The 14,595-nt window shown below is 41.5% G+C and overlaps 1 protein-coding gene across 1 annotated transcript; it reads right to left on the bottom strand.

The window, feature by feature from the left end:
* Positions 1 to 2,230: 2,230 nt before the first annotated feature.
* Positions 2,231 to 14,246, bottom strand: LOC309344459 (embryonic pepsinogen-like). Its single transcript, XM_081866836.1, has 9 exons — positions 14,122 to 14,246; positions 12,618 to 12,777; positions 11,345 to 11,462; positions 10,023 to 10,141; positions 9,109 to 9,293; positions 7,591 to 7,701; positions 5,534 to 5,663; positions 3,610 to 3,708; positions 2,231 to 2,602 (listed from the first exon to the last, which is right to left on the bottom strand). The coding sequence occupies exons 1-9, from the start codon at positions 14,175 to 14,177 to the stop codon at positions 2,462 to 2,464; spliced, it is 1,119 nt and encodes a 372-aa protein (XP_081722962.1). The 5' UTR covers positions 14,178 to 14,246; the 3' UTR covers positions 2,231 to 2,461.
* Between the last annotated feature and the right edge of the window lie 349 nt (positions 14,247 to 14,595).

Here is a 14,595-nt window from a genome sequence, read left to right as displayed (position 1 = left end):
AATTCTCATTTTCTTGATTGATATTGGATTGAACCTTTCTATGATATGAAGTGATATCTAAGTATGTGTCACAGAACTATCATAGTAAGTCACCAGTTGGTTGTTGTATTGTATAATGTTTCAATTACTCAGTAAAGTCTTTTTAAACAAAAAAACAAAACAAAGCCATTAAGTTAAAATATATTTTGTTTTGAGTTCCTTTATATGCATCCATCTGCAGCATATAATCTACATATGTAGATCTACATATGTATTTATGTATTTATGTATATGTATGGGTGTGTGTGTGTATGTGTGTGTGTGTGTGTGTGTGTATCCAGAGAAAATAATGGGCTGTTTTGTTTTTCCTGCATTAAAGTTCAGTGAGTCCTAGGTAACTGGAATTATAGCCTCAACCAGACTCCAGATTTCTCTCTATTTAGAGAGACCTCTAAATAGATCCCTTCTCTCTGCCCAGCAAGGAACTTTTCCCTTCACCCAGTCCTACTGCAGGTTGCTGGGAGTATTGTTGGCATAAACATGTGTTCCGGCTCCCTCCAATTCTTACCACCTTCAACCACCAGATTCCTGCCATCCATCACTGGTAGGGTCCAGAGGATGCCATCATGGCAGCAAATGAGCAACCAAGCTCTCCCACTGACACTTCTGCATTCCAGCATCCTTCCATTCCTGGAGGAGTCCAGAAGGCCACAGAAACAGGCTGGAAAGTGAACCAAGAACCTCTGCTCCATACAGAGGTAGAGCCAGGGCCAGCCCATCCATGAGACAAGGTGGGATGACCACCTTAGGCAGCGAGATCCACAGGGGCAGCAGATCCCGCCTCCAAGGAATGCATCGCCTGCTGTTGCTGCCATTGCCATGTGCTCCTTGCATGCCAGATCTGCTGCCTCCTCAGCAGCCCCCCTCCATGCCACCTCTACAGTGACTTGGAGGAGCTACTGGTCTCCTCTTAGGTTCTGCATTCACCCAACATGATTCAGACCTAACATGGGACTGAACTTTCAACTTAATGCGTTTTAAGAATTGGGTAGCAAGAAAAACAAGGAAACTTGGACCTAATCTATATTCCACCAGAACAGATGAATCACTTTTATTTGGGTGTGATCATTAATGGTGCAACATCAGGAAGGTGATATAGCTTTCACAATCACTCGTTTCTTCAGAAGAAGTTTTGCAAAAGCAACAGCTGTGAGGATGAAGACAGCAAATAGGTGTGATTTCCTTTATGCTGGAGAAATTTGTAAGTTCCAACTCAAAGCTCAGAGCTGCAGTTCAACTGCCCCAGAAATAAGGAAAGGCAGGTTGGCTCTTCAATAAGCTTGGTTATTTTATCCATAACAGTTGTTTTTATCCTCCAGTCTTCCTTGGAAAATTGTTAAGGTAAGCAGCCTGTTTTTTCCAGGACCCCCCCCCCCCGATCACTTCCTAAAAATAGGTGATACATTGGCTACTTTCCAGGTTTGTTTCCATTCTATTCTCCATTTGGACAAGACTTATTTCTTTTAAAGAAGCCTTCTTGCCTATACTAGCTTCTTCGACATTGCTCATTAACTATGCTGGTATCCTTTGGACTTTCATGGTATCTTTCCTGATCTGTACTATACAGTCAGTGGATGGTGAAGCAACCTAAAAACTCCTTGATCAAGAAACTCCCCAATGTCCAAGCAAGTTGAAAAGGCTGTCAAGTTTGGCCCTTGAATCAGATGTCTCATCTGGTCAGAATGTGAAATTGTGAAAGGAGGCAGTGAAAACAGATGTTGCTCCAGAGAAACCACTAGCTGGTGAGGGGGCACATCCTTTCACTGCCACACAGTTTAGGACAATATGTGATTATCAATAAGGGCAGGCATGGAGAACTTTTGACCCTACAGTTTCCATCATTCCTGAACTCCGGCCATGCAGGTTGGGGCTGAACTGCAGCTCAACAACATACAGGGGCCCACAGGTTCCCTGTCCCTGCAGGAGGAGTGCTTGTATCCGTGACAACTCTCTAGTTCTGTGTGTGGTATTAATGTACAGTACTCGCTTTGTATTATTTATAGGGCATAAAAAAGAAATAAATGAGTAAAAATACTGTTGATTCTCTCTTTCTCTCCATAACTTAAACTTGACTGATCCTGAGACTGGGCCCTTTGCCCTTGCCTTTTCCCTCCCCATTGACTTCAGAAATGGCACCTCAGCTTCACTCACATTAGCTATAGGGTATTGTACACAAATCACATCCATAAGCTTAGCCATGGAACAGTTTATTAATTTAAAATACATAATTTTCAGAGCATATATGCCACAACAACGCTACCACCTGCATCTTCTTTGAAGACATCTGACAAATATAATTTTTAATAGGACACCGAGTGATAGTATTTGTTCAAATATATTGCTATGAAGTTAGGATGACGTTGGCATTAGTTGATTAAATGAGAAACTACAGCACTTGCATAGTTTAAATGCAGAACTTTTTTTACACTGCCTTTGCCAGTCCAACTTGGTTGTTCCCCCTGTCAAATATGCTGTAGTATTCTCTGAGGAACATATCTCCTAGTATCAAGTGATCATAATCTTTGCTGCCAGAGCTAAAGCCACTCTTGCAATGGTCGTCATCCTAGAAGGAAAGGAAAGGAAAGGATATCCTTAAGATGTGGGTGATTCGAGCAACCAAATTGTACAAGTCAGCAACCAAATTGAGCAACCAAATTGTACAAGTCAGCAAACTATTTTAAAATCATAGACAGTCTCCACAATTCAAAATGTTTTTTGCTCTGCTCTGTTGGAAGAAATAATTGCATTGAAATACCATCTTATCCCTGGAATTATGCTGGCTTAATGACGATAGAATCAGTTCCAGACAAGGAATCTTTGCCAAGCCTACTTGGAAATGTTGGAGGTTTAAACTGTGAACTTCTATTTGCAAAGCAAATCCTCTATTGCTGAGCTATGGCCCCTCCCTATGGAGACAGTGGAGATCACAAGAGACTTATTTCCCATCTCCTCCTCGCTCCACCTCTCCTGCTAGCTATAAAGGATAGGATCACTGTGTCCCTCTGCCAATAGAAGCCCTTCTTTGGGGCTACATGTGGAACATTAGGATGCTGCTGAGAATGAGATTTAGAAACTCTCTAGATTGTGTCATCACTACAAAGAGGAAACGAGGGGAGAAAGAACATTATTTGCTTCAAAATTCTTCCATATCTGCAACTGCCAAGCAAACACATCTGAGAGCTGCATACAGTACTGTATATATGTTGCTATATGTGATGGAAGGTTTAAGTCCTTCTCGGGGTCATCAGGCACCTATGTTATACAACATGTCAGAGGCAACCTTCCTGGGTTGGGAATCATCTGTAGTCAGAGATACTATACTAAACTGTCATAAAACTATGTTGGTGGGGAATTTGCATTGGCCTTTTTTTCTATAAGACTTGTGAGTTTGGGTCCAGTTCTTCTGACCGTCTCAGGATATCTAATAAGCTTTCTGCCCCAAAATGTATTCCTTTCACCCCCTGTCTTTAGCCCATGTGTTCATAAATATTTTGCACTTCTAATCTGCCCTAAACTGTTTGAACCTGCATTATTATGGCAAATAGATAGTATTCCAGTTCTATCATATACCTTATGAGTATAGGCTTGTGGAGTCAAAGGATATTGCATTCCATTGATTACAAAAACAACATCTGGCATATTGTGGAGGTTTCTGCAGTTGAAGGAATGCTGAAAGAGATAAGGAAAAGTTGAGTTTTTGCATTATTCTGATCATGAAGGAACTGAACCAGCAAACCTCAAGTTTGCTTGAGAAATGGCATGGATTTGTCCTTGAGCCAATCTCAGGAAAGCAAACATACCGCTTTAAGTGAGAACTTAATAACCATCTAGTGTAACTCACAGGTTTGAACAGCACACTGTAGAACACTGTAGCACAGAAGCACGCCATCTAGCTGAATATTACAAATAAATCACCTCAACACTTCACATCTAAACCTCACAGTCTAAAGCAATGGAGATGATGCAATCCATTTTTAAAGTCCGGTATGAGCCCAAATTCCCCATTCTAATATGGGTGCTGATGGCAGGCTGATGTACTGAATCTGTTTTGAGAGATGTTGTCTGGAGGAAATAAAGCCAATGTATTTTGCAGACAGACTACAGTACAAAATAACAGCAGTGCTCTCCATCTCCCCCTTCCTTTACTGGTTGTCACAGCTTATTTCCTTTTCTGCCATTTCCATTGTTGTAGCTTGGGTGCTCATGCACATTTGCATGCATGTGCAGTAGGTATCATGAAGAACCATGAAGCCTGACACTGAGGTGCCAGCAGCTGTAGTCCAGGAGGCAGGGGCACCGACTTGGGCCCCAGATTATGGGTGCCCAATGGCACCCGTGATGTAATGTGATGTTTTGACATTTTGATGTCATGTTACATTGCACACACTACAGCAGTCCCTGGGAAGGCCTCCAATGCAATCTCCGGGGTCATGTCTAAGGTCTCTCAAAGCCTCCAATGTGACTTCCAGTTTCTCCTGAAAGTGCTTCGGGAGGCCCCGCAAGGCCTTGGATGTGACTTCCGGGGCCTTGCGAAGCACCCTAAATCACATCGGAGGCTCCGCAGTGTGGGTGCCAAACACCCACCATTTTTGTGTGGTGCCTGGGCCCCCATGGGCCCCCTGGAGTTGGTACCAGTGCCAGGAGGTATCCAAAGTCAAGTCTAATCCTCACCACCTTCAGCTGTGTGCCTCTGAAACCTGAGCTCCGGCTAACAATTAGAGTATGGAGTGTGGACACCAGAGTGATAAGGATGAAACGCATCCTCTATCTGTCCATGTATGGGACTTGGATGTAGAAGAACGGTTTTCAGCAGAACTAATACCTGCTGAAAGTTCCTTCTCTGCACAACTATTAAAGGTGCAAGAGTTTTGTTGTGTTTTGCATCTGGCCACCTTTCATGTACTGTATAGTGGATTCTTTTCAGAACCCTGCATATAGGAAAGGATAGCTAGATAGCCCAAAGCACATACGACAGTACAATAAACCCATGGGACATTCTCAGGTTATGTCATATAAAAATGGCAAGGTCACACATGAAATCACCATCAGTCAGAGAGAAGCTTCCATGGATCATCCTCTCATTGCATCAGGATCTTCCAAGAGCCAATCAGCCTATTGAAAAAAGGCCATCACTTCATTTAATTGTGTGGATTTAGCATTAAGTCCACTGGAAGTGTTTATTTCACTGGACGTCACCCTCCCAGATTGTTTTCTTTCCCTGCCATTTCCATGGTCATAGTTTGTATGCTCATGTACATTTGCATGCATGTGCAGTATCATGAAGAACTATGAAGCCTGGCACTAAGGTTTCAGCAGTTGCAGTCCAGGCGATATCCTAGGTCAAGCCTAATCCTCACCACCTTCGGTTGTGTGCCTCTGAAACTTGAGCTCTAGCTAACAATTAAAGTATGGAGTGTGGATGCTGCAGTGAAAAGGATGGTACCAGGCCTCTTTCAGCTACAGTATGAAGACAACCATCAAAAGTCAATCTTACTTTTGTAACTCCAATGGCTTGTTGGATTTGGCTAATTTCAGATGCTGGGCCGAGCAAGAAGGACGTCCCCGTGTCAAGAAGTGCTTCACAGCCATCTCTGCAGGCAATTGCCTGACCATACACTAGAATGCTGAGAAATTGGACATCATTAGATTCTTTAGATTCTGACATGAAACATAAAAAACCCACATTGTAGAGAGCAGCTCTCCAGGATTTCAGAGAGGGAGTTCTCATAGCACTGCCTGGAAATATCAGCTATGCAACCTAGGTAGAATAAAAAAACCATTCTGAAAATGTTATTTTTAAAATAATAATAATTAAAAATACATTGAATTTTCCATACGGCTCACCATAAACATCTAGCGTCACATGGGGGCCACTAGGGGCGCATCAGAAGATGGCTGACAATAACATCTCTCCGACCCACACGAGGTAATTTGGAGGCTGTGATGGGAGTAAATAGCCTCCCTACCTCCCCCCAGGATTGTGGGGGAGGACTGCCCTTGCCTGCTGTGCCCTATACCACCCCCGAATTTGTGGGGATGGGGGCACTAGGCACAATGCCCTCCTGTGGGATTTTGGCGCTCCTGGACGCCGTCTCTGATCCGCGCCACTAGCTGCAAGAACTTCAAAAGAAACAATTTGGATGAAGCAAATGCACATATTTCAAGGAAGGAGGGGGAGTAAAGACTGCTAACAGAAGAGATCTCTGATAAAACAAGACGAGTCGGAGGAACAAGTATAAAATCATGAGAAGATACGCCAAGACTCGGTATGGCAAAGGGACTGATGGGGGAGGGGGGGAAAAACTTTCCTTTCTTTCCTTTATGTGATTAAACAAGAATCCCCCCCCCTCACAAGTCAGAAATGTCATTTTAAGGACTTAAGCTGTGGATTTAAGGCTGTGTGGAGATAAACTTTCGAACCAAAGCATGTTTTAAGAAGAGCGTGGAATGTATAAGGGCTTTGGAATGACGCAGTTAAAAGTGCCGTCGCCATATTGGGAAGTTCTGTCGGAGGACTTAAGTCTGGGAGGAGAAATAGAGAAATAGAGCTGTTTTTATATTGTGGGTGAAACTCCTCAGAGGGACTTAAGAGCGACAGTTCTGTAATTAATGATGGAAAGAGCAATGTTATCTATGAAGGCGATTATATATGGAAACCATCTTGATTTGAGGATTGGAAGAACGGAAAAATTCACACAGGATTATTATAATAATATAATAATAATAATTTATTATTTGTACCCCGCCCATCTGGCTGGGTTTCCCCAGCCACTCTGGGCGGCTTCCATAAAAACCAGAAATACACTAAAATATCACAGATTAAAAACTTCCCTGAACAGGGCTGCCTTAAGATGTCTTCTGAATGTCAGGTAGTTATTTATCGCTTTGACATCTGATGGGAGGGCGTTCCACAGGGCGGGTGCCACTACCGAGAAGGCCCTCTGCCTGGTTCCCTGTAGCTTTGCTTCTCGTAATGAGGGAACCGCCAGAAGGCCCTCGGCGTTGGACCTCAGCGTCCGGGCAGAACGATGGGGGTGGAGACGCTCCTTCAGGTATACTGGGCCGAGGCCGTTTAGGGCTTTAAAGGTCAACACCAGCACTTTGAATTGTGCTCGGCTTCTGCTTGCAAAGCAAATGATCATCAGCTGAGGTAGGGCCCTTCCCCAAACATGGGTTGGTTTTTTTTAATGGAGAGTAGGATGTGATAAGTACTTTCAGGTAGCTGCACTGGAAATAGTACAAGGCATAAAACAAAACTCATGAACTACAGATTGTAAAGTGCTCAGAGCAAGGACCTGCCCTCATATGCTCTGTAAATGCCATTTATAAGAACGGTCCTATATAAGTCATTCTAACAACAGACAACTAGAAAACACAAAGTAAGTTGCACATTCATATTTACATTTTGTTGCCTTCCATCTCTTCCTGTTTAGCTAACTAGTAGCCATTAAAATTATTCAGACAAACTTTTCAGTTTTATTGTACCCAGTCAATATGTTAAGATTAACAATAATGTTGCTAATACTATTAATAAGAATAATTCCTGCTTACCTGTCCACTTCAATCTTAAATTTCCTATATGTGGCAGGAATCCAGTTAATAGGACCAGTGAAATAAGATTGATCAATTCCACCAAAAATGATCATGCTCCCATCTGTTTTTCTGAAACATAGATATATAGTGTGCTGTTGTCAAGTCATTCATTCAGAATAAGATGGACTGTATATTTAAAAAGTGTATGTATCATGTTCTTGTACCTCTGTCCAAATTAGACAGACAGAGAGAGAGAAAGGAACTTTTGTAGTGCACCAGTATCGACTGGTGAACACTGGACAATGAAGGCTTTAAGATTTTGAAAGGTGAATGCTGTTAATGTTCTATATATCACCATGCTTCCTATTCAGCTCTGTATATCACACACTGACTTCCCCCTTCACAATCTTCATAGATTTTGTTCTTCTAATTGGTTTTCATTGTGATTTTAAGCAAGCCAGTTTGGGGCAGTGGAGGCCGTTCTGTGGAAATGGCTTCTACTCCACCAACCTCAGTCTACTTCCAGCCAGCCTCACCTGCCTGCCTGCCTGCCTGCACCCAGTCCAGGTAGTGTCACTGTCTGTCAGTTTCCTCCTCCTTAGTCTGTCTAATTGCTACCATTATATCCTCAGCTGGTTGGAGAATGCGGACAAAATCAGCTGGCTTCATTTGTGGCTAGCTCTGCTTCCACCTACTGCTTCCCTTCCTGTCTTCTGCCCTACAAAGGCTTGCTACCTCCCTTTCAAAAAACCATTAAGGTTGCAGTGCCAGGCACTGTAGCACTGACTTCTGAGCTGACATGTACAGGATGTCATATGGGCTGCATATTAGCCACCCGATGGGAGGGAGGAATTTATACCCTTCAGTTCTTGATCTACCCCTAAAATAGTCAGGTGAAATGGTCTTTGTGATACTATCCTCCAGTTATTCTGTTATTCTGGTAGGATTGTGATTTGGAGCAAAAACTCCAAATCTCTAAAGTGTTTTTTGGGGGGAGGTTTCAAGTTTGTACAGTATTAAATTAAAATGAAAAGGGAAGATAGCTACATGGATGAAATGCAATATTTTTTTAATTCCGTATTTCCATGCATTAAATAATAGTAAAAGAAGCAGGGGGGTTGACCTCTTCACTCTCTGCCTCAACTCTGTCTACCTCCCTCTCTTCCCACATTAACACTTAGCTCACCTGAGCTTGGCCCCTGTTCTCAAGGCACAACAAGCAAGATGGTGCACTCAACTGCTGGGTACTAGAAAACTGGAGGGACCTTTTCTTCATCAGCATCAAGTAGCCTTGACTACAATAGCGTATTCATCCCTGGAGGGGCTCAGCATTCTAACCAAATTGGGGATTGAGGTTCTAGTCCCCTCTACCCATCAACCTCTGTGCAAACAAAGCACAGTGGCAGACAGCCTGTTCTACAAGATTCAGCAGGCAAAGCATTAGCCAACCTGTAAAGTAATCTCAGGTGCAGTTTCCTTCCATGAGTCCTCAACATGCAACAAATCTTCTTAGCAGTAAAGCAAAATAGTGTTTACCCGCTGAGATAAACAGAAAATTCGTCTTTCTCAAGCAAGCCTTTCTTCATCAGGTTCTCAAAGAATGAACTTTTTTTCCAAGGGTTTAAGCCGAGGATCCCATCATATTTAGTTCTGGAAAATGGGTCTTCTGACTCACTGGTACTCAAGCCGAATTCCATATCGGAAATGGTAAGATCAGATATCTAGGAGAAAAACACAGTCTTCCCTTACTTCTGTATCACGTTGTAAAGTACAGAGCAGGCTTCTTTAAGCATTGCGTTCAAGCTACAATCCTGTGCATGTTAACATGAAAGGAAGCATCATTTGACCTTTCAGACAATAATATTCAAACATGTATAGTGGCAGGTAATAAAATATTGGGGGTGGCAGGTAAGTCCCATCCTGCATAATTGATCACAAGACACAGTCCATGCACACCATTTGAATGGCTAAGCCCATTAACTTTGAGGGGCGCCCCCCGTCATATAATATTTGGGGGATGAAGGGACCATGGCCCATAAGAATTGGCTCCTATGGATAGTGGGCAAGAGCAAATTAGGTCCTTGTTTTAAACCTGTTTATTCAGAGGTAGGTCTCATCAATTTCATTGATATTTACTTCAGGATTGCATAACCTTAGTACTGCAGCTTTAATTTGTACTATTTTGATTGTAACAACGACAATTTAAAATAAACTTCTTGATTACCACATATTGTGTTCTGAATTCCTTGAGGAGCAGCCATCAATGTAAATATACTGTACATAAATATTTCCACAGAATATAAAGGGCTGATTCAGTTTTTACTGCTTTCAATTTTCCAGGATTCAATAACATTGAGAAGTATCGGCCTTGGAAATGCACAGAAGAGTCAATATTTTTATAAGCTTGTATTCTCAACTTGTCCTGTATCTATAAAATACTATTAGTTTACCTTGACTGTATCAAGTCCAAAGATCCCTTCCATGCTTCCTTTCCCATACTTAATGGAGAATGGCTGTCCTGTTCCTTGGAAGGTAGAAGACTTACGTGGGTCAAATCTATGGTGTGTTTCTAAAGGTAAAATGGAAACAGAAATTAATTAATACAAAAACAGCTTTTAATCAGTGATCAATAGCAGAAACAAACTGAAGGTATAAATTTTCTGAAGAGAATAATTGTAATAAAAGGACATTGGAAAACACTAGGGAAACATTTAGATAACAGGAGCTGGGATGTATTACTTTTTTTACTAATCTCACCAAACACAATTTTTTTACTAATCTCGCCGAATAATTGATGCTTTTGAATTATGGTGCTGAAGGAGACTCTTGAGAGTCCCATGGGCTGCAAGACGATCAAACGCATCCATTCTTAAGGAAATCAGCCCTGAGTGCTCACTGGAAGGACAGATCCTGAAGCTGAGGCTCCAATACTTTGGCCACCTTATGAGAAGAGAAGACTCCCTGGAAAATATCCTGATGTTGGGAAAGATGGAGAAGGGGACGACAGAGGACCAGATGGCTGGACAGTGTTCTCAAAGCTACCAGCATGAGTTTGACCAAACTGCTGGAGGTAGTGGAAGACAGGAGTGCCTGGTGTGCTCTGGTCCATGGGGTCACAAAGAGTCGGACACGACTAAATGACTAAACAACAAAAGACTGGGACAGGTGAGGCTGCTGATCCCTTATTTTCAAATCTGAAAGTTGACAGCTATGTACAAGGTGGGGACTCAGATTGAGCACCTTGTAGCTGAGAATGGCAGGCTCATGCTGCTCTCTCTGTATTAATTGTAAACTACTGTAAATCTTCCAAGAAACTCATTACTTCTTTTTGGAGCTTGTTTGCCTGCCTGAGATCATTACACCCAATCACTGAAAACTAAGATCTCTCTCTCCAGCAGTGGAGTGCCCTGTTTTGCCACTTGAAGCATAATGGGATGTGCCCCCACTCTACTACGCTGCCCCCTCTCCACTGCCCCCCTTACTTGGGCTGTGTGGGGACACTGATGACACATCAGGTAAATGGGTATAGGATTGCAAGCCCACATCAGGTAAATGGGTATAGGATTGCAAATTCCACACATATTTATTTAGACGTTGGCATCACTGAGTTCAATCAACCCTACTCATATGTAAATAGAATTATGACCTGAGTCTGCAATGCTGGATTGTGAAATAATGAATCCATTCCTTTACACAACTTCATAGGCCCTCCCAGGTCATTTTTAATATCAGAGTGACATGCTTGAAGACTTTTTTATAGTCAGTTACTTACGGCATGCTGGACTACTGCAATAGACAGAGGGTACCCAGAGAGTAGATGATCCAGTGTCAAACACAACAGTGAACTTCTGTGGTGGGGTTCCAATGTAGATTGTTCCATAGTATTCAGTCTGTTAATTCATAAAACAAACACAATTTGCAAAACTTTCCTTCTTTTTAGGCTTTTGAACATTTTACTTCCTCACAGATATGCAAGGTAATCACTGTAAATCTAAGTGCTACATTAAAAAAAAAATAGTTAGAAAGGAGAAATTTATTTCCTGTCAAAAGTGGGATAATGTGAAAAGGGAATTGTTCAAATAAACAAATAATAAACGACACAATGTAAAAGCAGTATGTGCTTTAACATAACTCACAAACAGGAGAAATACAGCAGAACTGACATTTCCCCCACTTCAAATAACTTCTGTGCATAAGAAATAAGTGCCATTGTAAAAACCTGCAGTTTCTAAAAATATATATAATAACAGATTTTTTAAAAAGAATAGATTGAGACAATCTGGGATATGCAGGGAAAGATGAAAACAATTTTAAGGAACTACAGAAAAGGGGGGAGGGAAGACAAGATTCAAAGTGTAAGAATTACTGTTGATTGATTTGTGAAATGTTTTCCTTTTTGTTATAATTGAAAATTATAAATATTTTTTTAAAAAAACAAGTAAGTACCATTTATTGCCATAGAAGAGCTCTCACAATGTTCACCACAAAAAGCAAGCTAAAGTACTATTTTTCTGGCCTACACAACACCCTGGCTTCATCATTTTCCTGCTCTGCCCTTTAATAAGATGCCTAGATGCAAAAAAGAACACGGTTCTCATACCTTGAATAGTTGTAATAAAGGGGTGCTCAGCATCTGTGAACTTGAATGAAAAGCCACAATCTGCTGAAATTCCCTCTTCTACACAACTATTAAAGGTGCAAGAACCCTGTTCTCTACTGTATCTGGCTACGCTAGGTGTCAGTGGGATTTCAATGTAATTAACTTTGGCTGGATCATAACTCCTCTATGGGAGTTATCCAGCAAAAGTTAGTTGCAACTTCTTATGTTGAAAACAACAGGGCTTTGTGATAGTCATGACTAAGTCCCATTGTGTGATTGAGTTGTGGCTGTGTTTTGCTGAATTGCATCTAACATATTATGTTGATAACCTCTGGGTGTCAGGAGAAATATGAAGAAGTATCTCAACTGAGCATCATGAAAACTTTGAGGAAATGTTGTTCAGCAGCACAGCAAATTGATAAGAGCAAAACTCTTTTGAACTCACCTCAAAAGAGTTCAGAAGTGGTTCTTCAGCCACCTGGGCAGCATTAGAAATATCTGAGTTGTATTTTGTACCAATGTCATAACGGTATTTCTGAAGGTTTTCCAGCATATTTTTCTCCTTGAATGTGTCTCTTACTTTTGTCCCTCTCTGCAAGGGAATCCTGGAACATAAGAAACAAAATTACTAGGTTTGGATTTTCTGTCTCCCTAAAATTTGCTATTTTGCAACCTGTCTATCCACTCCATAACTCCAAACATAATAATAGGCTTAATATCACCATCCCATCATAGCCATAGCTAGGTAATCTTGCGCTCCTGGCAAAACTGTCCAGATTGTGCCCCTTAGCCACTGACAAATTAGCTCTTCTTTCCACCTCTCCTCCATCCCCCCTTCAGTTCACCCTCTATTTAAAACCTTTTCTAATGAGGCAATAATCAATATTTTTATAGACATATTTATGGACATATTTATGGACATATTTTAGCCAATTTTGTGCCCCCCCTAGCCTGCGTCCCTGGTGGGGGCCCACCTTGCCACCCCCTAGTTACAGCCCTGCACACCTTCCAAACTCTCTTAACTACTAGATCTAAGCTATTCCAAAAATTTGGTACTTAGGAAATTGAAGTGAAAGTCCGCACCCACTCAATGCAGTCAAAGTCTTTTTTTAGGATCAAGAAATAGTAACATAGCCTATAATCTTGCACACATTCATTCATGCATCTTTTCCATAGAAAAGATCATGGGATCATGGGTGGGATTTGAACAGCTTTTATGCAGGGGAAAGAAGCCTGTGGATCTCCAGAGGTTGTTGAGCTCCATGTCCCATCAGCCCCAACCAGCACGGCAAATAGAATCCTAGTTCCTGCTGTAATGCATGACAGGGATGATAATCTCCTTTATCTCTCAATTAATTTAAGGAAGATAGCTGAAAGAAAAAAAACAACTGTAGGTGTGTAGGGTGTTTAATATTTGATTGACATAAAATGAATTCTTTGCAGCCCATTTTTAAAGACTCCTTTTGTTTCTATTAGTGTCAGCAGCACTTCAAAGTGTGCTATTGGGTCCTCAATTGCTGATTACAAAGAACAGTTTGACAATTCCACTTTCTCCTGTCACTTCGGACATGCTGTGGTGAGCTTCAGGTGCTGAGTATCATCCTGTTACTACGCTACTTAAGGCAAGGGATAAAAAAAAGGACATACACAAATGCCCCAAAATATTGTTCCATCTCAAATTAGACGTAGCCATGCTTTTTTCAGTGAGTCTATGTGCTTCTACCCTTGTAACTGCGGCCAGAGGACCATTTTGCATTTATTAATCTCCTCTCAGCTGTGTGTATGTGTTTTTATATATATATATATATATATATATATATATATATATATATATATGAATAATTATATAAGATTTGAAGTTATAATTCACACTCTCTATCCTCTTCATTAGTTAATCAGAAAGTGTAGCTGTCAGATGAGTAAATATCAGCAACAAAACAATAACTTACTTAACAAGACATTCGGAGAGAGCAACAATGGTGAAGAGAACTGCAAGGTACTTCATCCTGCTTGTCCAGTGGGGGCTGCTCTAGCTTTTCTGGTGCTTGTTAGGGGGAAACTCTGTTATTTTATAGCTGCTTGAGAAGTGCCCACCATCATCTAAAGATCATATTTCATCACAGAAAGTCCAGCCCATACTTGGAAATGAGAAGTAATCAGTCACCTTGCTTTGTAAACACAATGAAATCATACCTAAGAGGAAGTCATGTATTCAGCATTTAATAGGGTAAATATCTCACTCGCTGGATTGTCACCTTGTCGGGGGTGAGTGGGCTTGCACGTTCCTATCACCCTTGTGAGCAAAGCCATCAGGAGTCGCGTACTCCCAGCAGAGTTACCCAAGACGGTAAGGTCAAAGGGGAGGATCTAGACAAAGAATGATCCAAGAAGTCCTCAGAAGCTGAACAGGTGGAAGATAACAA

Source organism: Podarcis erhardii (genome assembly GCF_964252035.2).
Source record: "Podarcis erhardii genome assembly, chromosome: 6".
Taxonomy (NCBI): domain Eukaryota; kingdom Metazoa; phylum Chordata; class Lepidosauria; order Squamata; family Lacertidae; genus Podarcis; species Podarcis erhardii.
Note: the sequence above shows the minus strand (reverse complement) of the source record. Positions and strands in the feature narration are given on the sequence as shown.